This window comes from Plasmodium malariae, assembly GCF_900090045.1.
Source record: "Plasmodium malariae genome assembly, chromosome: 7".
Lineage (NCBI taxonomy): Eukaryota > Apicomplexa > Aconoidasida > Haemosporida > Plasmodiidae > Plasmodium > Plasmodium malariae.
This window is the reverse complement of record NC_041781.1, coordinates 840,001-865,739: the sequence shown is the minus strand read 5'-3', so window position 1 is coordinate 865,739 and position 25,739 is coordinate 840,001. Positions and strand designations below refer to the sequence as shown.

At 26.8% G+C, this 25,739-nt stretch overlaps 5 protein-coding genes across 5 annotated transcripts; 2 read left to right on the top strand and 3 right to left on the bottom strand.

Moving 5' to 3' along the window:
- Window positions 1-1,068: 1,068 nt before the first annotated feature.
- MFR4 (major facilitator superfamily-related transporter, putative) lies at window positions 1,069-2,592 on the bottom strand (the record flags this gene model as incomplete). Its single annotated transcript, XM_029004000.1, has 1 exon — window positions 1,069-2,592. The coding sequence occupies one exon, from the start codon at window positions 2,590-2,592 to the stop codon at window positions 1,069-1,071; it is 1,524 nt and encodes a 507-aa protein (XP_028860733.1).
- Window positions 2,593-4,747: 2,155 nt separating this feature from the next.
- On the bottom strand, window positions 4,748-5,601 carry PmUG01_07026100 (transcription elongation factor 1, putative; the record flags this gene model as incomplete). Its single annotated transcript, XM_029003998.1, has 2 exons — window positions 4,748-4,943; window positions 5,489-5,601. 2 exons carry the CDS (start codon window positions 5,599-5,601, stop codon window positions 4,748-4,750), a joined length of 309 nt encoding a protein of 102 aa, XP_028860732.1.
- Window positions 5,602-7,677: 2,076 nt separating this feature from the next.
- Window positions 7,678-13,643, top strand: PmUG01_07026000 (conserved Plasmodium protein, unknown function; the record flags this gene model as incomplete). Its single annotated transcript, XM_029003997.1, has 2 exons — window positions 7,678-10,182; window positions 10,503-13,643. 2 exons carry the CDS (start codon window positions 7,678-7,680, stop codon window positions 13,641-13,643), a joined length of 5,646 nt encoding a protein of 1,881 aa, XP_028860731.1.
- A 938-nt stretch (window positions 13,644-14,581) lies between these two features.
- PmUG01_07025900 (conserved Plasmodium protein, unknown function) lies at window positions 14,582-17,707 on the bottom strand (the record flags this gene model as incomplete). Its single annotated transcript, XM_029003996.1, has 6 exons — window positions 14,582-14,801; window positions 15,054-15,214; window positions 16,330-16,419; window positions 16,934-17,047; window positions 17,223-17,335; window positions 17,656-17,707. 6 exons carry the CDS (start codon window positions 17,705-17,707, stop codon window positions 14,582-14,584), a joined length of 750 nt encoding a protein of 249 aa, XP_028860730.1.
- A 4,391-nt stretch (window positions 17,708-22,098) lies between these two features.
- PmUG01_07025800 (met-10+ like protein, putative) lies at window positions 22,099-24,662 on the top strand (the record flags this gene model as incomplete). The annotated part of the gene is made up of 2 exons (XM_029003995.1): window positions 22,099-24,279; window positions 24,591-24,662. 2 exons carry the CDS (start codon window positions 22,099-22,101, stop codon window positions 24,660-24,662), a joined length of 2,253 nt encoding a protein of 750 aa, XP_028860729.1.
- Between the last annotated feature and the right edge of the window lie 1,077 nt (window positions 24,663-25,739).

Below are 25,739 nucleotides of genomic sequence, written 5' to 3'. Positions count from 1 at the left end.
AAATAAACTAAAGATTCGAACTAAAACTTGCACTAAATACTAACTCTACACAGCACTGTAATAAAAAATACTAAAATCAAAAAAAAGAAAAACTATATAAAAATAAAAAAAGGGAGTAAAAGGTTAACAAGTATGGTCAATAAAAACCATCGTTAATTTAACAAGGCATTATGGAGAAACATTAAACTGCATACGAATCCTGTCGTATATATTTGTACTTGTACATATGAATTTATACATATATATATATATATATATATATATATATATGTGCTATAACATTTAAATATTATGTACATAATACACATGTGTGAATGGATGAAAAAAATTAGTATGCAATGTAAAAGAAAGAAAGAACAAATTAATAAAATGAAGAACTTGATTATATTAACATAAATTAGCACAAAATAAGGGACTTGTGTTAAAAGTATAAGAAGTGCTGAAAATGTAGTAACTAATCGGCAGACAAAAAAAAAAAAAAAAAAAAAAATTGAAAAAATAGAAAAAGAAAAAATAAAACACAAATGAAGAGAAACGAAAAGAAGAAAACAAATAAACAGAAACGAAAAGAAGAAAACAAATAAACAGAAACGAAAAGAAGAAAACAAATAAACAGAAACGAAAAGAAAAAAACAAATGAAGAGAAACGAAAAGAAAAAAACAAATAAAGAGAAACGAAAAGAAAAAAACAAATGAAGAGAAACGAAAAGAGGAAAATAAATGAAGAGAAACGAAAAGAAAAAAACAAATAAAGAGAAACGAAAAGAAAAAAACAAAATAAAAGTAAAGCTGAGCAAACAAACGAAAAATAAAAAAAAAAAAAAAAAAAAAAAATGGAACAAGCTGCATTCACACAAGCTGTACATACACATAGAAGTTACTCTTCATAAAAAAAAAAAAAAAAAAGGTAACTTCCTTCAAATATAATCTTATTAAAAATTGTTATTCTGTTTTGCATTAAATAAATAAAAATATGCTTAATTTTCCTCCCTTTATTTTATAGATATATTTATATATATATATATTTTTTTTTTTTTTTTTTTTTCTTGTTTAGCGTAAACTTTATTTTTACTTTTCTGTAACTTTTAAATATAAACAACCAAGTAAGGTAACAACACCAAGAGCATTCATTCCATATGCTACTGGGAAATATTTCTTTTCTCCTAAGTTCTCATAGACCACATTTGTTAAATAGGTCAGGTAGAAATTGAGAATTAAACAAAGTGCACTAAATGCAAACATAATTCCACACAATTTTCCAAAATGTTCCTTTGAATATTTTTCATCCACATAGCAATAAAAGCATGAGAAGGCGAAAGAAATAAAAAGGAAAAAGGTAAACATGGCTAACATTCTGAAAAATACGCTATCAAATAGTATAAAAATATATGTTAATAGTATAAATATATTATTTACTATTATACTATATATGGATCCCAACTTTCCAGCTAGATATCCAAAAAAGGGCGTAGGTATAAATGATAAAACTGTAGATAAGGAAAATAAAGTTGTATAGTCATAATTATTCCCTACAAAAAAAGATCTATTTGTTTTTATAAAATAATCAAATCTGATCATACTGGAACTGCATATAAAAACTGTAATAAGGTATTCCCATTTTTGCGGATGACTCCATAATGTTTTAATATTTTCCCAAAAGGAGGTCTTATCATTGTTACTGTTATTGTTATTATTGTTGTTATTCTTGTTGTTATTCTTACTGTTACTGTTATTATTCTTATTTTTATTATTCTTATTCTTCTTATTATGATGTTTCTTCTTTCCACTTTCTATATTATCCATTTCATTTATGATAGCTAGGTTATGTTTTTTATCAGTACTAGATGATCCGGTGCCCCCTTCACTATTTATAGGTGATAACATATTACCGCTTTTACTTGGAACAATAAATATACCCACAAGAAATGAATATAAAATACATGTACACATATAAAAAATGCATAATATATAAAATTCATCTTCTTTAAAATTAAATGTATAAAAAAAGCCAATCTTTAAAAGTAAACCAATAGCAAAACCAGTAGATCTCGCTGAACCCAAAATACCAAAAATTAGCGATTCTTGACCTGGGAAATATTTCGATATTTTTAAAAGAGGAATAAAAGATAAATCTGCTGATACACCCAATAATAGAAAAAATAAGTACCAAACATAGGAAAATTTTAAAATGGTTAAAATCAAAAAGGCTATTGTTAATATTATCTGTCCACACAAGAAACATACTTTTTCTCCAAAAGTATCTAATACATAACCACTAACAGATGATAAAAAAAAATGAACAAAGAATGATAGGGTAAATAAATTATTTACAGCTGCATCTCTGTTTCCACATGTTGTATATGAAATCTTATCATCTACACGAAATGTTTGAACATCATCATTAGGACCACATAACTCACTAAAAGCTCCAGTTTTATATATGATTGGTTGCCACCCACTAAATCCTGCATGTACAAATGTAGCAACTGATGCAACCAGGGAATATAAAGACAATGCCACCCATTTGTTTACTTTTAAATCATTTATATTGCTCCCACTATATTTCATATGGGCTATGTCTTCCTTCAACATTTTTGACGGCATTTTTTTTTAATACACTGATTTTCGAAAGTGGTATATATAATATAAACGCATGGACTAATAATGCCTGTACATGCGCATTTAGTGTCGTGTAGTTACACTTCTTGCAGTATCTGCAGTGTATACCAACATGCGTACATATACATATATATATATATATATATATATATATATATATTTATTTATTTATTGAACTGTTCAGCTTTTACAAATTTAGCTATATATGCAATTTTTCAATATTTCTCCTATATATGCAACTTTTAATTTTTCTGCTGTTTTAACTATTTGAGATATTTGTGCTATTTGTGCTATTTGTGCTATTTGTGCTATTTGTGCTATTTGTGCTATTTGTAGTATTTGTACTATATTTGCTATATTTGCTATATTTGCTATATTTGCTATTTTGCTATTTTGCTATTTTACTATTTTCGCTATTTTCGCTATTTTTACTATTTTTAATATAAATACAACATGAAATTTTTTTTTTTTTTTTCTCTTTAAATATATAAAATTGTTGAAGTTACTTGGCTTGAGCTCTACAAATATTTCATAGAAACACGAAAAAAAATAAATAAAAATCATTCAAAAATATTTATTTAAATTTGTATAGAAAAAAGCGTATTGAACTTACAGATTGCTTGTGGCTACTTAACACAAAACAAAAAAAAAAAAAAATAAATAAAATAAGATGAATAGAAAAATGCACTTTTTTAAATATATACAATCGAATATATTATAATTGTATATATATATTTGTATATATACGTAAATATATATACCTAATATACTTAAATATGTTTATAAACATAATTTATATATATAGAATTGTATATATTTTATATTTGTAAATACCGGGGCCAAATGCTTACAAGAATGAAAAGTAAATATGTATAGTTGAATGCATAATAAAAATATGGAATTCTTAAAAAAAATTATATTCGCACTTATAAAAAACCAGTAGTAAAATTTTTTATATATAGTTCTTTTCGAAAGGGCAATATTTCATTTTAAAAATTTAACGTGCTTTTATATTTTAAAGAATTATTTTATTTTTATTTTTTTTCCGCATTACTTTCCTTTCTTTTCCTATTTTTATGTTTTTTTTCTTTTTTTTCTTTTTTTGGGTTTCTTTTGTATCTTTTGTTTTTATATTTAAGTGGTTTGTTTTTACACAGAGTGGATCATTTATTATATTCCTTGATTTTTTTCAAAAAAGGAAAAAATTCAAGTAAAACAGAAAGAGTAAAAACTGAAATTTTGTTTATTCCTCTAATATTAAACATGCTTTTATTGCGCTGTTATTTCATTATATATTTTTTTTTTTAAATATATATATATATATATATATTTATATATATTGTACAACAATTTCGAGTAAACAAAAAAAATTCGTTAAAAATTAATTTTTTGAAAAGAAACAGAAAAAAGATTTAAAGAAAAACAAAATTTGCTATAGCTCATATGTACCGTATGTATGTATGTATGTCCATAAAAAGAAGCTTCTCTTTTTAGTTTTTAGGAAGATATATATAAAATCCATTTATCTATTATGTACAGCTAACACATAATACTGTAACTCTTAATAATATTACAACATAAATGAAAAAAAAAAGAAAAAAAAAAAAAGGCATATGTGGGTGTATACACACGTATGCGTATGTATGGATAAATATTTGTATATACATATATATATACACATTTGAATATATATTAATTTGCATAAACCAGGTTAATTTAACTTTGTCATATCTAGTGCGTATATGCGAAAGTGAAAACTCAAAATAATACAAAGAATGGAAATTATGTATATAGATTCATTTAATTGCGCAATATACATTTTTTCGAAGGATCACACCCCATCTTAACAAAACAAATAATCTTAAGCTGCACAATTTTGTAGTTATACCTACGTACGCAAACGTACATGTTATGCGTATTATATATATATATATATATATATATATATATATATATGTATATATGTATATGACACACATGCTTTCTTTCCGTTCTTGATGTTTTAATTTTGCCCATTCCACAATTTTTATAAAAAATTTGAAACTTTGCGTAAAATTCAAAAGTAAAAAATCATATATATATTTTTTTTTTTCTTTTCCGGTAAACTGTGCTACATTTCTATCATTTGTTAGTCTTCTAAGTTATTAAAAGATGCTAAATCTTCATTAAAAAATAGTTCATTACATCCTTTTTTATTTGCATCTAAGCACTTGTCAACCCATTCACTATATACATCAATGCATTCATCCAAACTAGTAATTTGATTCACATATTTTACTCCGCATTTTAAACACATAAGTTCGCCTATTCCTTTTGACCTATGCCTAAAAAAAAAAAAAAAAAAAAGGGGAATAATAAAATATGTAAAAAGTGGGGTGTTAAAAATAGGCAAAATATGTACAAGTCAGGAAAAAAAAAAAAATATATATAATAATAATAATAATATAATAATGTAATAATAATAACAATAACAACAATAACAACAATAACAACAATAACAACAATAACAACAATAACAACAATAACAACAATAACAACAATAACAACAATAATAATAACAACAATAACAACAATAATAATAACAACAATAACAACAATAATAATAATAACAACAATAACAACAATAATAATAATAACAACAATAACAACAATAATAATAATAAATAAAAAAAAATAAAAAATGGATGGACACACCAAACTCATTTTGCTTTTGAGCCAAAAAGGGGAATTAGCTGTGTGTACACAAGTACATATGTATAAAAACTTAAATATAACAGGTACTTATATTCACACGTATATACGTATATATATGTACACTCATATATATATATATATATATATATATATATATTTTCCCTTTTTCGGTTACAATTTGACATCCACTGATTTTTTATAACTGCAAAAAGGACAATTAAACTGTTTGTCAAGCTTTAAAGGCCTTTTTTTCCTTGGTTTTACTTTTTTGACTTTGCTTCTACCCATATTGTTCCACCCGAATTTTGCTCCTAACTTGCTCTAATTCTGTTCTTATATTGTTCTAATTTTTTTCGTTTTTCTTTTTTTACGGTTTTATATCTATACAAAATTTGTAATTGTGTGCATTGCGTTGAAGTCATAAAGCGGCGTCCTCGATTGTTTGTAAGAGAGGGTAACATATACATATATATATACATACATATAGGTATGTAATATATGTATATATATGTAATATGTACATATATATGTATATACAGGCGGAGGAAAATACCCCTATATTTGAAATTATAAAATATTCAGTTAAAAGCAAAAAAATATAGATGATTTAAAAGGAAAAAATATATATATTTATATAAATGTACCATACTTTAAAAATAATTACAGTAAACTTATATATTATGTATTATATAAATATGTATATGTATGTATATATGTACACCTAATTTTAATTAATGAAGGCGAATGCAAAAATCGCTTTACAGTTATATATATAAATACAAAAAAAAAAAATTATGGATTTTTTTTCTTTAATGTTACAACTTTGTAATTGTAAAAAATTCTTTTTTTTTTTTTTTTTTTTTTTTTTTTTATATAATGAAGAAGAAGAAATAGAAAATGAAAAGAGTTGAATGGAGGAGAAAAGAAAAATTAAGAAATAAAAAGTAAAAGTAGGAGTGAAAGTCAAATGTGAAGCAAAAAATGTCATTCAAGTAAAACTGTTAGCTATATACTTTTCTTCAGCAAAGATAAAATTTTACTTTTTGCAAAAAAAGCGTATATTATGATTGTTTGCATAGAAGAAAAAAAAAAAATATATATATATACTAATGTACTGTGCATTGTATTATACTTGTATATGTTCAAGTATATTTGTACGTACATATATATATATATACGCATGTATGTATGTATGTATGTATAAAGCGTACATTCACATATCATGCTTACGGTGTATACGTAATATATAATATATGCACGTAATATGGAAAAAAAAAAAAATTAACTATTTTTACCTACTCAAGAGATCAAGATATGCACTAATGCCAAATAAGCATTAACACAAAATATAAAGAAAAAAAGAAAGCATAGTTTTAGACATTAATTAAAACCTTTATATGAATATTTTACTGAAGTATACTTTGAGAAAAAATAATTTTTTAAAAAGTGGAAAAATGGGAAAAATATTTTTTTGTTAAGAATGCATAAACAAGGGAAAAGAAAGGAAAATTAAAAAAAAAGAAAAGGCATAAAAAAAGGGAAAAAAAAGGGAAAAAAAAGGGAAAAAAGAAAAGAAAAAAAGAAGGAAAAAAAGAAAAATATTTTCTTTACTATATGACAGAAAATTCTCTTGTTTTATTTTCCATTTCTTTTACCTCAATTTTTTAATTTGCGAAAAAAAAAAATTAAAAGTTAAAAAGAATAATAGCATAAAGGCTAGTACAAACTTGTAAGTATATATCACACGATATACATGTACATGTATATATATGCATATATATATTATGTATGTACGTATGTACGAACGCGCAACTGCAAAATGAAGTTGTGGTCTGAGGAATATTTCTTTTTTCTAAGAGCATGAAAATGAAGGAAGTTATTTACTCCTCTGTATTCACTCTAAGAAAAAAAGGAAGAAAAACTATTTACAAAAACTAAATATGTACTTACATTGACATTTGTATTTACGTACTTGTCTATTTATCTCCTATGTGTAAGCAAAGGCTTCCCAGGAAGAGGCTGCAAATTTTCACCTTCTCTAGCATATTCAGTAGTGTAAAATGTGACTGATAATTTACGTTAACTTTTTCTTCTCCTCTAAACTTTTATTTAATTTAATTTAATTTAATTTTATTTTATTTAATTTAATTTTATTTTATTTATTTTTATTTTATTTATTTTTATTTTATTTAATTTTGTAAAATTTCAGTTAATTTTGTATAATTTCAGTTAATTTTAGGTATTTTTTTTTTTTTTAAATCTTACCCATGTTAGCATTTTTACGCCTTTTTCCAATATATTCATATTTTGCACATTTTTTGAATTTATTTTTAATTATGTAGTGGTATAACATTATTTTGGCTAATGAGTAAAAATGAAGAATATAAAATAAATGAGTCATGGCCCCCAGGTGCTAATAAAAAGATGGAGAATAAAATGATGGTAAGTTATTCACAAATAAATATGAGTCATCCTATAATGAGCGAATATAACCAAACGGAAAAAGATGAAGGTGGTATCGTAAAATTTTGCCCATTGTTAAATGATATCAACATAATTGATGAAAATAATAGAGGAGGTAACATACACATGCAAATAAGTGACAATAAGGAGTTTGATTTAGAAAAGGTCGACATGATGGGAGTTACATGTAACACGGAAAATTTGCAAATGAACGAAGTAGAACAAAATGACAAAAATACAGATATTGCATTAAGTAGCTATATTAAACTTTTAAATGTAAAGGAAGAGGACCCTCTTTTAAATTATAGTATGAATACTGTTGCAACGTCTATGAGTTATCAAAACAGTACTAGGGATAGTAATCATATGAGTAATGACAAGGATGTTATAGTACTAAGTGAATGCTGCAATAACACTAGTAGTGCAATGGATAGGGGGAACTCGAATATTAATGTGGACTGTGTGAAAGATTTGAACAGTGTGAGAAGTGTTAGCAATGTTAATAATATGAACAGTGTGAACTGCTTGCATATTAGTGATGGTACAACTGACAACATGAATTTCTCGACCTTTATTCTAGACATAGAGTCAATGTCGAAAAGTTTAAATGTAAAAAATGCAGAGCAAAAAAATGTAGCACTAAATAATAATGGGGAGCTTTTACAAATAGGATGCGATTTTAACGAAGGGGGAAAAATACATAATGAACTTTTGGTTTACAACCCTGTTTCAAAAAAATCGAAGCGCGAAGCAAGTGAAGATAATGGGGGTGATAGTATTAGCAATGACAGCAACAGTAATATCAGCAGCAGCAGCAATGGAAACAACAATTGCAGTAACAATGGCAATAAAAATAGCAGTAACAATAGCAATAAAAATAGCAGTAACAATGGCAATAAAAATAGCAGTAACAATGGCAATAAAAATAGCAGTAACAATAACAATAGCAGTAACAATAACAATAGCAGTAACAATAACAATAGCAGTAACAATAACAATAGCAGTAACAATAAAAGGAGCCATAACAGTAACAACAGCAACTGTTGTAGCTGTTGCAGCAGCAGCAGTAGCTTCATTTCGCTCGCGGACACGGTAAACAACTTTAAGATTGAGCTTGAGCAGAATAACATGAACATGTTCGAATCGGTGAGTAAGAAGGGACTTATGTTTATTCTAAGCATACAAGAGGTGTTTATAAATAAAACGAAAAAGATACTGTGCAGTAAATGCAATGATGAATTACATTCCGTACATAATATTAATAACATTTTTAAAGATATACTAAAATTAAAAATAGAAAAACATACGAATGAAATATATATGACAAATTTTTTAAAAAAATTGAAAGAGGATTTTTTAAAAGCAAATTTAACTCTGAAGGAAAAAATAGAACAACAAGATATATTAATAAATGAGTTAAATGAAGATAAAAAGAATTTTACTGATAACATAAAAAAGTTTGAAGATATTATATATAGAATGCAAAATGAACAAGCGTTTGTGTTTTCAAGGATTAAAACAAATATTCATAATAATTTTTTAAATTTCACAGACTATGTATACCATCTGTTGTTAAACATATATTCATTAGTTTGCCAAAAAAATGATAAACTAACTTTCTTAATCAACCGATTGAAGCATGCGCAGCTGACCGATAAATATGAACAGGACAGGAAAAAAAAAAAAAAAAAAAAAAAAAAAAAAAAAAATTGCATTACCAGTAAGGATAAATATAGTGATAAAAATAGTGATAAAAACGACGATAAAAATAATGATAATGATAACAGGAACAAAATTCGTAATTCGAGCAATGGAAAAAGAACAGTTAAATACAACAGTGATAACAACGACGATAAGAATAAAAACAGCAGGAGAGCGATTAAATTAACGAGTAAGAAAAAAGCAAATTCTTCCGCGGTATCTTCTTCCTGTTTTAACAGCTCCTTATCGTGTGTTGATTCAAAAAATATTTTATCATCAGGAGAAAATACTTCTACTGATAGCTCCACGTCAGACCATTCTAGTGTATACGTTTCCAATGAACTATGCTATTCTGATTTGACACATATGAATACAAATAAGCTCATAAATAAAAGAAGTTTAAATAAGTTCAAAAAAAAAAAAAGAAAAAAAAAAAGAGCACTAGAAGGACAAGAAAAAAAGTATAATCCTTTTTTAATGAATAAAAGTTTATCAAATGAAAACAAAATAAGGTCCTACTCTTTCGAAAGTAATGGAAAACTCAGTTTAGAATGCATAAACCGTAAGGGTAAAAATTCAACCAAAAGGAAAAACATTCTGGAAGCGACCAACATAAAACTGAGCGAAAAACTCAAGAGGTGCAAAAAGAAATACTCAATTGAAATAAAAAAAAACAAAACATTAGAATTTCTTCTTGCCAGCAAGGTAAAATCAGTAAAGGAAAAAAAAAAAAAAATGAAAAATAAAAAATAAAAAATACATAAAAAATGAAAAATAAAAAATAAGATAAAATAGAACTAAAAAAAAAAATAATAAACAAATATATACTGTGCAAATGCGCAAATAAATAACAGGATGGATAAAAAAAAGAAAAAAAAATAGCGCTATTATTTTTGTGCAGTTTTGTGTAATAACGTAGGTCGTTCTTCCAGAGCTCTCTTCTACACTATTGTGTATGAATATTGGGCGGGAAATCATGCTGTTATACTTATGTACATACATGTACCTTACACATTTTACTGCAGGATGAGGAAATCAGAGAAGTTCAAAAAAATCTGAAGGATGAACTAGAAACCAAGCAAATATTTTACGAAGAAGAAGAAAATAAAAAAGTCAAAGAATTAAAAGATATGAAGATCTTATTAGAAAACTATGAGTTAACCAATAAACAGTTAATTAACAGAAATAGCGAATATAACGAAATGAATGAGAACTTAAAAATGAAATTAGACCATTCCTTGTGTGCAGAAAAGGATTTAAATAACAGGCTATATGATTTAAACAATTTGCTTAACAAAGAAAGAGAAAAAAATAGTTTTCTTTTATCGGAAAATATAAAATTAAAAAATTCTATTCTTCAGTATAATAAGCGACAAGATTTTTATTTTAATAATAAATATTGTAATACAGGAAAAAAATTTATGAACCATTACAATATGAACTACTATGATGAAAATGGTAGTGATGCGTTGAAATCTCATGACGATCATCATCTTCAATATCTTCATCATATTCATTATGGTCATGATCGTGGTTATTATGATCATGCTTACAATTTTGAAGGAACACATGAGAGATCGAACAATATGGATATATGTGACACATATGCAAAACAGAATGATAGGAATGCGTATGATACACTGTACAACGAAAATGATAGGAGGAGGGTACGTAAATTTTCCTTAATGTACAGAAAAAATAAGCATCATTATAACAACACGAAAAGGATGTACGATAATATGTATAATAATTGTAAAGACCCGTATAAAAAATACTATGATAATAATCCATATAATGATTATACGTTAAACTCTTCTTGTTATAGTGACAGTTCGGTGAACATAAGAATGCAAGGGAGGAAATATATTTTGAATGATCAACAGGAAAATAAGTACATTAAAAATAATAACGAAATGGAGGGAAAAAAAAAAAAAAAAGGAAAAAATAAGAAGGAGAAAAGTGTAGAAGAAAAGAATAAAGAGGACAAAAATGAAAAGGACAGAAATGCAGGTAATAAAGTACGCAGTAGGAGTAATGATGCTGAAAGCTTAACAGATGAAATACGAAATGATATTATAAATTTTGATGAAGGTAATTACAAAAAGATAATAAATAACATTACAATAGAGGAGAAAGAAATAGAAAAAATAAAGGATGAAGATTTATATTCAATATTTATGCAAAATTGGGATGAATCGAATATGGACAATATTGGCTATCATAATGAAGCATCATTAAATTTATCCGGGTCCTTCATTAACAATTTGAACGATAGCGGTATATACGTTGGTGCTGGGGGTAAGGGGGGAAGTGGAAATGGTATTTGTGGAACAGGTATTGATGGTAATAGCTACGATAAGGGCATCCCAAGCAGGGATATTCGCAGACATAGTGCAGAGGACGAAAAGGATAGCCATTTTTACAAAAAGGAAATAGTAAAAATGAGTCACGAAAAAAATCTTGAAGTTGTCAAACCAATCGGCATGCACTGTTCAGGCAAAAATGATGAGAATTTGAATAATATTGCTAGTAATTATTACCTAACTGAAAAGCAAAATTTGGAAAATATGTCAAAGAATACAGACAAATTGGCATTATCTGACCTTGAATTGCAAAATAGAAATCAAAAAAAAGACATCAATTTGATAGGAGAAAAGGAATACATTGCATTTTCTGAAGAAATTAAGAACACTTCACAAGACGCGAATAGTGGTAATAATAATAATTATATTAACAGTATAGCTACCAACAGCAATAATAATAGCGTCAATGATACAAACAATATGAACATTCAGGGTAGAGAAAGTTCGAAAGACGCAAATTTTACCAATGGAAAGGAAGAAAAAAATAAAATGGAAGGTGATGAAAATGATGTTTTAATGACATATGAAATGTATAAAAAGAATAAGGAAAAGTTTATGCATATAAGTTTAAGGAAAAAGGCATGTGAATATCAAGAAGAAGGGAAACCTATAACAGGTACTAAACATGTGCTGCTAAGAGGGTTATTGAATAAAGACAGTACTTCAATTAATTGCAAAAATGGTAAGGGAAACGAGAATGAACAACAAGATTTGGGGGATTTTCACAACCTAGGAAATATTGACAACAATAGCTATAACGATAATAATTGTAATGATAATAACAATGAGAACAGTATGGGGGATAGTACTATATACTCCTCCGCGTGCGGGCATAATAAGATCAATTTAAGCTTGAATAATAGTGTCCATGAAATATATAATTCTTTAAAACAAAATTATGACAATAAAAATATACACTTTTTCGAAACGTTAAAAAAGAACGTACATAATACGAAAAATGCAGAGAGTTGTGAGCCTTCGAATAAGGAAGCAATAAAAGTTATATCTGAAGAAAAACCACAGATTGACAGTTTATCAAAATTGGCAAGGTATAAGGTAGACAGTTTATTAAGTAGAAATAGTCCTTTCCAGGATTATACTGAAATAGATGTGAAAACAAATTTTAAAATAAAGGAAGAGTCACTACATGCCACATTGAATAATGGTCACTGTCATTATCAGAAGAACGTTTCAACGAGTTTAACTGCCCCTACTGTTGCAGCTAGTAGTAGTAGTAGTAGTAGTAGTAGTAACAGTATCAGAAATATAAACATATCTGGTATACAAAATAGCTGCATTATTTCAAGTCGCACCTATAGCAGCAATGGAAGCAATGGCACGAATGGAATGAACGGTTATAATGATGAAAAACAATTTGAGAACGTCAGGTGTGAAAAGCCCAAATTGAATTCTTCTGCGTCTTATAGTTTAGAACGTCCATGTAGTAATGCAAAGAACCCAGTGGGAAACAATCCTACTAAGGATGATATCAACATTTCGGAACATATCAGGGAAAAGGGAGAATGTAATAATAATAATAATATTTTTTTTGGAACAGTTGATAAATATGCATGTAAGAAAACAAATGTGCAAATTGGTTACAGTATTGACAAAAATAATAATTGTTTACAAAATAATGATAATTCAAAAAATTATATTACTCCAAATGAGTTATTAAACATACAAATGGAACAGCAAAAGGTAAATGCAGTTATACGGAAAAAAGACGAGTGTGATAATGCACCCAAAAAGAAAAATACAGGAGACAAGGGTGTCTTAAGCAGAATACTGAGGAAAAAATAGATTTTCTCACCTCTTACCTGTTTACATTTTGTGATTGCTTTTTTTTTGTTAATTTTTTATGTTTATTGTAAATGGTACACATATATATGTATATGTATGTGCATTAAAATATGTTTTACGTTTTTAGTTACCTATTTTTTTGAAATATTTTTTATAATTTTATCAAAGTATCACCAATTCGCTATTATATTATGTGTTGTGAACAGCAGGAAAATGCATACATGTGTATATATATATATATGTATATATGCATATATGTATACATGGATGCGTGAATGCATGGATGCATGGATGCATGAATGTATGGATGCATGAATGTATGCTTGTATATATATACATATGTGTCTATATGCACAGGTATATTACGTGCGTATCAGTGAACCTTTTGAAACGCCATTTTATCCTACTTTTTTTTTGTACATATACAATAACCTGCATACATACATGCATACATAATACCTTATAAATCATAACATTCATGCATGCACTTTTTATATGAATATCCATTTTTAAATCTGTTTTTAAAATAGACGAAGCCTAATTAATGTGAAAAACCTGATTTTCAATCTAATAACAAATTTAGTAACACAAATATATAATTTTGTTTTCAAAATTATGAAATATTGCTCTTAAAATAATATATGTATGAACTGTACATATTTTTTTTTTTTTTTTTTGTGTGTGTGTGTTAATAAAATAATTATGTGAAAATTAAAGAAATTCTGAGTTTATTAATAATGTAGAAGAGAATCAAATAATAAGTAGAACATCACAACGAAATACAAAATAAAAAAAAACCAAAAAAAAAAAAAAAAAAACGGACTCGCATATATATATATATATATGTGAGTAGTCAAACATTAAGGACTATACAACTTTGACATAATTAGAAATGTACATGAATTTCTTTTTCTTTTTCCTTTTTTTTTTTTTTTTTTTTAAGAATGTTTGGATATCAGTACTTTAAATTCTTCATATAAATCCGAGTTGGCTTCTCCAAATATAGCCTGGGCTTTTTTTAAGGTTTCTTCTCGTTTTTGTTGATGATTATTTAGCTTTTTAATGTTACTTAAAAATTGATTGAACTGTTCATAAGTTAATCGACTTCTTGCGTTACGAAAAAAGGCTCTTCCATCTGTATTCTTCTCGTTTAATGATCTGTTCCAGGAAAAAAGGCGAATGTGAACATATGCAGTTGAGATTGACATAGACAGTTGATGTGAACATGAACAGTTAAGGTAAACCCAAGCAGTTGATGTGAACATAAACGATTGAGTCAAACATGAACCGTTGATGTGAACATGAACAGTTAAGGTAAACCCAAGCAGTTGAGGTGAACATAAACTATTAAGTCAAACATAATCGGTTAAGGCAAATATAATGCAAAGAATATTTCTCTTCTCAAATTACGCATTTCCTAAATAAGGCGAGTTAAAACTTCCGTTAATAATATTATGTGTGTCTGAATTAACTATTTTATTAATAAGCGTTTGACACGAATCTTCATTTCCGTTAATTTCGAGCATAGTTCTTGGTGCGGTTGTGTGTAGCATGTCGTCAGCAGAATAATACTGCGAAGGGAATTATAAAATTGAAATGTGAAGAAGATTAAAAAGAGAAATGCGAAGAAGATTAAAAAGAGAAATGCGAAGGAAATTAAAAAGCGAAATGCAAAGAAGATTAAAAAGCGAAATGCAAAGAAGATTAAAAAGCGAAATGCAAAGAAGATTAAAAAGCGAAATGCAAAGAAGATTAAAAAGCGAAATGCAAAGAAGATTAAAAAGCGAAATGCGAAGGAAATTAAAAAGCGAAATGCAAAGAAGATTAAAAAGCGAAATGCAAAGAAGATTAAAAAGCGAAATACAAAGAAGATTAAAAAGCGAAATACAAAGAAGATTAAAAAAACGAAATGTGCTGGCCATATGTAATATCAGATGTACGTTTTAAATGTACAACTCGAAGTTTATATATGAAAAAAAAAAAATAATAATAATTATATCCCACTTTAACACAATTTTACAAAAATTATAATGAGTATGAGTGTATTCATTTTATTATAATAAATATGCAGAGGAGAGTATAATGTTGTCTTTAAAACAAACGTAAAATGATTTTAATATATAAAACGTATTTTAAATAATCCAATTTTGTTCCATGTATATACATATGTGTATGTACGTATGTATGTGTACATTTTTTTAAAATATTAAAAAAGTAATCTTTCTTTTTTTGTCACTAATTTCTATACTTAAAATAAATACCAACAATTTTGTAAATTAAACAGTTGCTCAACGCACAATACAATTTGCTACATTTGCAAGAACAAATTGAGTGCCTCTGTATGCATACATATATATATATATATATATATATATATATGCATATACATGTACACATGTTGGTAGAGAAAAATAACACGGCTTGAAATTAACAAACTAAATTTTGATGAATTCATACACATATATATGTATATTTTTTTTTCCTTATTAATGCGCAAGAAAAGTATTATATAAACACCTTACATGTAAATATCAGTAAAAGGAAAAAATATATTTACTTGGGAAGTACATACATATATACATACATATACACATACATATATATATATATATATATATATATATATATATATATATATATATATATATATATATGCATATAGACATGTTGATGCTTTTTATGTTACTTTATGCGAATCCTCCACTTCGTGTTCTTCTTGAATTGAATTGAGGACTGCCTTTTTCAAGTTTTCCAGTCGGTCAATATCCCTGTTCAACTGAAAATAAAAAGGAAGTCATATATATTTAGCTTTCTCGTACATACAACAAATTATAAATTACGAATTACAAATTTGTATTTGCCAATTGGTCTTGTCCAAACACTTATTTATACAATATTTCACGAGGAAAATTGTTTCAGTTGTTTTAATAAGCATTTGTAATACTTTTGTTCTCATCCTTTTTTGCATTTTTTTCATCTCTTTTAACATTTTTTTTTTTATCTTTTTTAACATTTTTTTTATTATCTTTTTTAGCATTTTTTTTTTCATCTTTTTTTTTTTGTATGAACATAAACGTTTGAATAGTAACAATTCTTATGTATATCTAGTATTTTTATGAGCAACCCTTTAAATTACCTCAGTATAAGAGGAACATTTTAAACACATACGCACACATATACGTGCTCACATATATATACATATATATATAGATAGATATACATATATGAGTATATATGTACACATATACACCATGTTTTGTGTGAACTATTTTTCTATTTGGGTCTTTTACTTTTTTTATGGTAGTAATTAATTGTTTATTTTCATCGGCTAGCTGATTTCCCCTTTGAGTTGATTCTATTAATTGGACTTCTAAATTGCTATATTTTTTTTGAATTGATGACAACTAAAAAGGATAAATATGTTAATATATAGTAAATATATACAGGAGCAAAAGAAAGAGGGGTGGGGGAAGAAAAACGTAGCAAAAGGGACGCAAATATGGATGCAAAAATGGATCTACGTAGAACATACTCCCCCATTCCGTTATGATTAATTAATAAGCTACAAGCAGAACGAACCTGTTCAAGTTTTTCTGTAAGTTGTCCTTTTAAAGACCTTATCTCTGCTTCTTGGGATGTAACCCTTGTTTTGTATGCATTCGTTACTATTTTAAAACCTAGGGCTAACTGTTCTAAAAATGGCACAATAAAAAAAATAAAAAAAATTGAAATCGAAAAAGAAATGGAAATAGCTATAGAAATGGAAACAGCTATAGAAAGGAAATAGAAAAAGAAATAGAAATAGCTATAGAAATGGAAATAGCTATAGAAAGGAAATAGAAAAAGAAATAGAAATAGAAATAGAAACAGAAATAGAAACACAAAATACATATATACACATGGCCTTCTTTAAACATACAAAGGCGATTTTTTTTTTTTTTTTATTGCTATTAGCTCTCTTTAATCAATTTTTTTTTTTATCCATTGGAACTATTCAAATATAACTAATAACCATCTGCGTCTGAAGGTAGCCAACTTAGGTCAGTCGTCCCAGCGTTTGACATTTTCAATTTATTTTCTCAAATAATTTTAAAGGTTGAACAAAAAAAAAAAAAAAAAATTGAAAAAAAAAAAAAAATCGGACACGGAAAAAAAAAAAGTAGTTTATATTATTGCTACTAAGATAATATAGGACACAACATTCAGTGTATAGGCGTGTGTAAATATACATACATATATATATGTATATATATGTATATATATGTATATATATGTATATAATGTATATATGTATATATGTATATATACGCATATATATACGCACATATATACGTATATATACACAATTAATGAACAAAGCAGCCTTGTATTTGGCAATGACAAACTTGTAATATTTCGACAATATGTTGAAAAATTTTATAATAAATTTGCGGCAAATTTTTTAACAAAATGTGAAGGGACTCGAATGCACATACATGAACACATACATACATAAGTACATGTGTATATGACTAATATGCACTTAGTCTATTTTGAGCCCGAGCGTTTGCAAAAATATTTGTGTTGCTTATAAAAAAAAAAAAAAAAAAAAGATTAAAATAAAAAAATATAAAAAAGAATGAAAATAAATGAAAAACAAAAAAAAATGAAAATAAATGAAAAACAAAAAAAAAAAAAAGAAAAAAAAAAAGCTAAAACAAGAGTTAAATGAATGAATAATTAAATAAATGAACAGTTAAATAAACAGTTAAATAAACAGTTAAATAAACAGTTAAATAAACGAATAAGTTAATAAATGGATGAGAAGATATAAAATACAAGGAAAAATACAAAAAATGTACATAATCAAATGTTATATCTTTCCCTGACATTAAGTTTTTTTCTCCTCTATTTATTTTATATATTCATACAATGTGGATTTGTTACGTTCACTTCTCACGAAACTACGTATGTTAAGAAATAAATAATACTATGAATAAATTCAACTTTCTGCAATTAATTGTATTTCTTATTTTTTAATGACATACGTATGTACTTGTTGTATACGTGCACATATGCGTATATATATATATATATATATATAGGTATATGTGCGTATATATACATAGGTATGTGTGCGTATATATATATATAGGTATATTGGCATATATATATATATATATAAATATTTTTTTTTTTTTTATTTTGCTGCGTAGGACACCTTTGTTTGTGTGTAAATATAACACCGTTCTAATAAAAAATAAAAAAAAAAAAAAAGCACACGAAAAATTAAGATCATATTAATGATATACTTCGAACAGCAGTAAATGTTTTTTAAAAAAAAAGCTAAATGAAATTTCATGTATTAAGGGAAGAAAAAGCATATTGTCATTTTTGAACAAATGACAAGTATATGCTATGACAGTGCCGCAAAAAGTGTAGATGAAAAGATGTAATTAACAACATTTATTCTACAGGGGGCATATATGTATGCTAATGCATATGCATATGCGGACGTGTATGCGTATACGTATGTTCGCATGTATGTATATGAACGCACGTACTCCTGTACGTATGCTTATATTATTCACTTGGCACTTTACAAAGTAGAAATAATAAACGAATATAATAAGAACACAGTAGAGATGCGTTCAAATTCATAATTGGAAAAGCAACAAAAAAAAAAAAAAAAAAAAATTGAAAAACGATATACGCATTGAAAAATAAATATTTCGAAGAATTTGTCTGATTCAGAAATAATTGCTTCATGATCGAAAATTGTTATATCTTTTAATAAGTAGTAATATTTTGGAAAACATACATATATATATATATATATATATGCATATGTGCATATAAATGTAAAAATATATTACATATGCAAACATATATGTGTAACATGCGGGGTTGACACGTGTAGCTTCTTTCGTAATTGTCACTACACATTTTATTCTTTTTTAAATTTTGTTTAGCCTCCAAATATATATTTTCTTTTCTCCTTTTTTTTATTTCTAAAATTTATGTAATTTTTAAGGAATTACTATAACACACTTTTGTCTATGTACGCATATGAACATATATATAAACATACATAAATACATACATACATATATATATATATATATATATATGTATATATGCAAGTACATTTATACTACACTAGGAGTGCACTTACTATGCAGCAATTACTATTTCAACTTGGCCAAAATGCCATCCATTGAAATATGAACACTGTAGCACATTTACCAATTTTTTATTGTTTCTGTATTATATGTACAAACAACCAAAACAATAAATTGACCTTTAACATGGTTTGTATGTTTTACACACTTCAAAAGTTTCAACAGTCTAAATTTTTTTTTTTTTTTTCAGTTGATCTAAATGGTAGCATACTCTTTTTTAATTAAGGAATTACATATATATTAGGAGATGGGTGTAGTTAGCTACTCCATAAATAGTGTAAAGATAGCATACACGCGTGTGCATATATATATATATATATACATATATGTATATTTATTTATTTATGCATGTGAGTATCTACTTTCCATCTGAGTATTACCTTACAGTTGATTAATACATTTACCATAAAAGCGTAAAGAGCGATGATAACTTTCCCCCCCCTGCCCTCACATATTATAAACACATTTGTGAAACACATGCATATATATATACATATATGAATACATTCACATACATACATCCACCTTGACACCCACACATAATGGGGGGGGGGGAGGTATCCTGATAAAGGACGTTACACTCTCATGAAATTTTCTCTCAATTTTCGAAATTGTTAAATAGCAATATTTCAGTATATACGCATTATTTTTACTCTCTTACGATGTTGAACTAAATAAAATTTGTATAAAATGTGAAACTATATGTTTTACTCAGTACTCACTGCATACCCTTACGAGCATTAGAATGGGGAAAATTGTAGGATTTCACATTGCCCATCACTCTCCATATTTATATATATATATATGTACGTAAGTATTTGCACGTAGTTAAGCATTTACGTATGTATGTATGTGCGTATACATACACATGTAATGTAGTACAACCGTACAGTTGTATATATACGCCGGTGCTCCATTTTGCTGAAACGTCTATATATATAGTCCTTTTTTTGTAAGTCCTGCGTTTATTATACTTGAATTTTGTTTCTCCTCTTATATAACAAAATATAAATACCACAAAGGGAACATCTTTTTACGCATAAATTATTTTCTTATAATAAAAAAGTATTCAACTGCATGTAGTCTTTAGATAAGCTCAACATAAGTGTAACATAATTAATTACAGCGTTTGTCATGTAATTAAATAAAGAAATAATAAACTTATTTCGCTTTATTCGTGGGAGTTGAATGGGCATGTGCTTTAATTTTTTTTTTTTTTTTTGTTTACTCTTGTGAAAAGATAACAAAACATCACATAAGGTTGCATCTATTAATTGGGTAAATATAAAAAATATTTTTATTGAAAAGTTAGCAGTTATATATAGGTCATAAACTCTGACTGATTTCTTTAACCTTTTGTTTTGTGAAGACGTATGTATTATTCATTCTTCACTCTTCACTGTTCATTCTGAATTTCTCATACTTTACTCTTCACTCTTCATTCTTCATTCCTTACTGTTCATTCTGCATTTTAGTATATTTATTTTGGTTTAAAAATGAGAGGAAAAAGAACCTTACAAAATAAGAAAGTCCGCCCTAATATATTTTATGAAGACTAAAAAAATGCTTAGAAAAGAAAGGCTGCAAAATAAATGAGAGTTAACAATTATTAATTATTAATTATGCATTATGAATTATGAATGAATTGTACTACTTTTAAAACAGTGAGACAATTTTTTTTTTTTTTTTTTTCCCTTCCCATTTTGTCATATGCTATTTTTTATTAAACACGATAAAACTTGTTTTTTTGGGTATAGTATATTATAAGTATATTATATAATATATTTTAGTATACAGAAAAATAGCTGCTATTTTTTTCTGCTTCATGTTCTAAGATACTGAACAAGAAATATTAATTTTTACCTTGAAATTGGGGGCATACAAATATATACATCCAATGCAACATTTCTTTTTTTTTTTTTTTTTTAGATCTCCCCATTCATTCACTTTAAATTATAAAAGAACGAAAAAAAATGACAATGAAAGAATGAAATGTGAATTGGGGTCTTCTATTTTATTTAATTTTGTTGCGATGTTATATTCCCTTTTTCTGAAAAATTAACAGAATTGTAAAGTAGTATTTCATAGGGCAAGCTATTTTAAAACCTATATAAAGTATTACATGTGCATGTTTTGTTTTTAAAAAAAAAAAAAAAAAAAAAATAGAGTTTACCTGTAACTGTATTTTATGAGATAAGAAATATGGCACTTTCAACTACTTATTTCTCAAAAATTTTGTGTTACAAAATACATGTTTCTTTCATTACTTTGGTCAAACTCTGTAACTATGGTTAATGTCCTTTATAATACTATTTTTGTTGCATTTGCTGCGCTTTAATTATGTTCACTTACTGATAAGTAGGAAGAGCATTTACAATTTTCAAAATATGAATCCCTTAAATATACAAAGTTTGAAAGATGTGAAGGAGAAGGTGAGGTATGACAAAAACTGCTATTGTTTAGTAGTTAACAAGTATAGAGTGAACGAAATTTTAAAAAATAATTATATAAAATTTTGGCTATTGAATATTTATAAATTTCCTTCTGTTTTGAAGTTCAACGACTATAAAGGGTCTTTTTCTAAGGACCATAACAGGGGCGAAGATATTTTGGCCTTCATTCAGGCGTATATGGAAAATTTACAAAGAAGTAGAGATGAGGAAGAAGCAAAAATGCAAGTTGTTCATCAAGATAGTACTAATGGTTTGCCGTTAACTGTTCATGAGAATACAACCCATACTGATGAAGCAGACCACAGGTTGATTCCATTGAATGATTATTTTAACCGAATAATTGAAGAATTGTTTATAAGCAAAAATAATGCAAAAGATGTAAATCCTGTTCTTATTGACTACATTTCTTTCAAAGAAGGGAAAGCTAAAAATGGAAAGGATAATAGGGATGAAGTAAATAACAATAGGCGTATCGGATTTAGTAAGCATAATGGGGAAAGTGTACACGAAGGGGAAAATCAAAATGTAGAGACCCATTTTGACAGTGTACTTGATGAAGAAGATAGAAATATGGAATATATATATAATGCTAACAAGCAAAAATATATACAGGAATTATTTAAATTGGTGGAAAAGGAAAATATGAAGTTAAAAATGGTAACGCTACATTTTGGGTATGAAAATATGAACACGTCAGAAATTTTAAGAAAAATTTTCCCATCGATTAATGAAATAATACATAAATTTGAAATTATAGGACATATAGCTCATTTAAATTTCTGTGGTAAGTTAGAGAATTATAAGAAAATAATTGCTCAAGTAATATTAGATAAAAATAAATGCATAAAAACTGTAATAAACAAAAAAGATATGTTAAATAATATACACAGAACATTTACTATTGAACTTTTAGCTGGTGAAAAAAACTATATTACTCAGTTAAAAGAAAATAAAATAAATGTAAAAATTAATTATGAACTGATATACTGGAATTCAAAATTAAAAAAAGAAAGAGATCGCATATACAACCTTGTAGAAAAAAATTCTATCATCCTTGATGTTTTTGGCGGAGTAGGTATATTTAGTTTATTGTTAAGTAAAAAATGTTGTTTATGTTTTTCAAATGATATTAACAAACATGCTTATAATTATATGAACATAAATATTGAATTAAATAAGGCTAGAAATATATTAACATACAATTTAGATGGAAGAGATTTCCTTAGAATGGTATTTCGGCTGAATATTTTTTCAAAAAAAAATTTTCTACTTACCATGAATATAGACGAGCAGAATAGAAAGAACATTTCGCAAGATGTTATAAACAGCACAGATCATGATATATTTGATAAAAAAAAGAAAAAAAGAAAGAAAGAAGATGTAAGAAGCCAAAATTGTGAAATAGGTGAACCCAACAATTTAGTGGACACAAATAATAGAGGAGGCAGTTACCGTAGTTTAAAAAATGAGAAAAAATTTGATGAACATATTGGTTCTAGTAGTACTACCAAATGTAGTGGTAGCATCGGCATGCATAAATGTATCGTACACAAGGAAAATTATCATACAGAGGAAATTCCTGTTCTTAACTCTTCCAAAAATGACAATTATAAAAGAATAAAGAATGCAACTGCTTCAGAAGTAAGTAATGATATGTGCATTGATGTTCAAAAGAAAAAGCAAGTTAATGATATTATCGATAGTAGTAGTGAATGCAGTACCAGCTCCGCTTTCGTACTAGGTAATAAAAATGATACAACAGTTAGTGAAGAAGAATCATACCGAGTTGACATAAACCTAAGCATTTATAAAGACATTCACATATTAATGAATCTGCCACAAACAGCTTTAGAATTTCTTGATGTTTTTAAAAATTTAAAAAAGGAAAAGGAGAAGGATCAAGTGAGGAATATATATATTCATTGCTACTACTTTTCCAAGCCAGAATTTTTTTACGAACATGCGGAGAAAAATATACTTTTGCACTTTCAGGCGCTTCCCCATGAGATGAAAATTACTGAGGTGAGTACGCACGCATACATATGAATTTGAGTGCATGTACGTATAGACACGTGTGCGTGTATACACATACATACATATAGATACGTGTGCGTGTATACACATACATACATATAGATACGTGTGTGTGTATACACATACATACATATAGATACGTGTGCTTGTATACACATACATACATATAGATACATGTGCGTGTATACACATACATACATATAGATAGGTGTGCTTGTATACACATACATACATATAGATACATGTGCGTGTATACACGTACATACACTGGTATGTGTTTCTGCCTGTTTGTTCTTCAGATCAGGAAAGTATCTCCCGGCAAACTCATGTACGTGGTAGAATTCAACTTAAAGAATTTACTTACAAATTAAACAAATTTAAGTACATACACGAAGAAAAAAAAGGAAGCAAAACTGAGACAAAACTAAGACAAAATTGAGGAAAAATTGTGGCAAAATTTTTGTTTTTTATCTTCCATTTAGAAAGGCAGCAGATACATATAAATATGTGCACATGCATATTAGTATGTACATATGTACCTATGTATTGGCAAAAATTTTCCAGAAAAAAGAAAATATATTTAATGAACTCTTATGCGTAATAAATATCATAGCAGTATAATGACTTAAAAAAAAACAAAGTGGAAGTTATTTTCTATCTTATCCTTTTTTCATACCCATTATTTGTTTTGATGTTCTATTTATTTTTTAAAGGCACATAGCCCGATAGTTGTTCTGATATATTTGTTTTTAGACTTTTATTCTTTTCTTATTTTGTATAATGAATTTAGTATTCTTTTTTGTCCACATTTTTAATTATTTATGTAAATTATTTCTATCAACCCCCAAAACTGATATTGTATCACTATTGTTGTATATGTAAAAAGTATGTCTTTTTTTTTTTTTTTTTTAAATGAAAAAAATTAGACAAAAAATAAACCAACAAAAGGAGACCTCACGAAAAAGAATAAAAAATATGTACATGTACTTGTACATATTCATAATATATATATATATATATTTATGAAAACATACAGACACACATACACAAATACACACATACGCAAATACACCCATACGCAAATACACCCATACGCAAATACACCCATACGCAAATACACCCATACGCAAATATACCCATACGCAAATACACCCATACGCAAATACACCCATACGCAAATACACCCATACGCAAATACACCCATACGCAAATACACCTATACGCAAATACACCTATATACACATACACACACACACCTATCGAATAATCTTTTTTTATTTTTAATTTTTTTTTTATAATTGCCTTTAAAAATCGCCTATTCGTATTTTAATTTTTGAAAAGAACAATGAAGGACAAAATTTTAATCAGTGCACTGAAATTTACAAAGAACAAAAAATGAAATACCATTATTCCTGTATCATCCAGGATAAGAACATGTAATTTAGCGG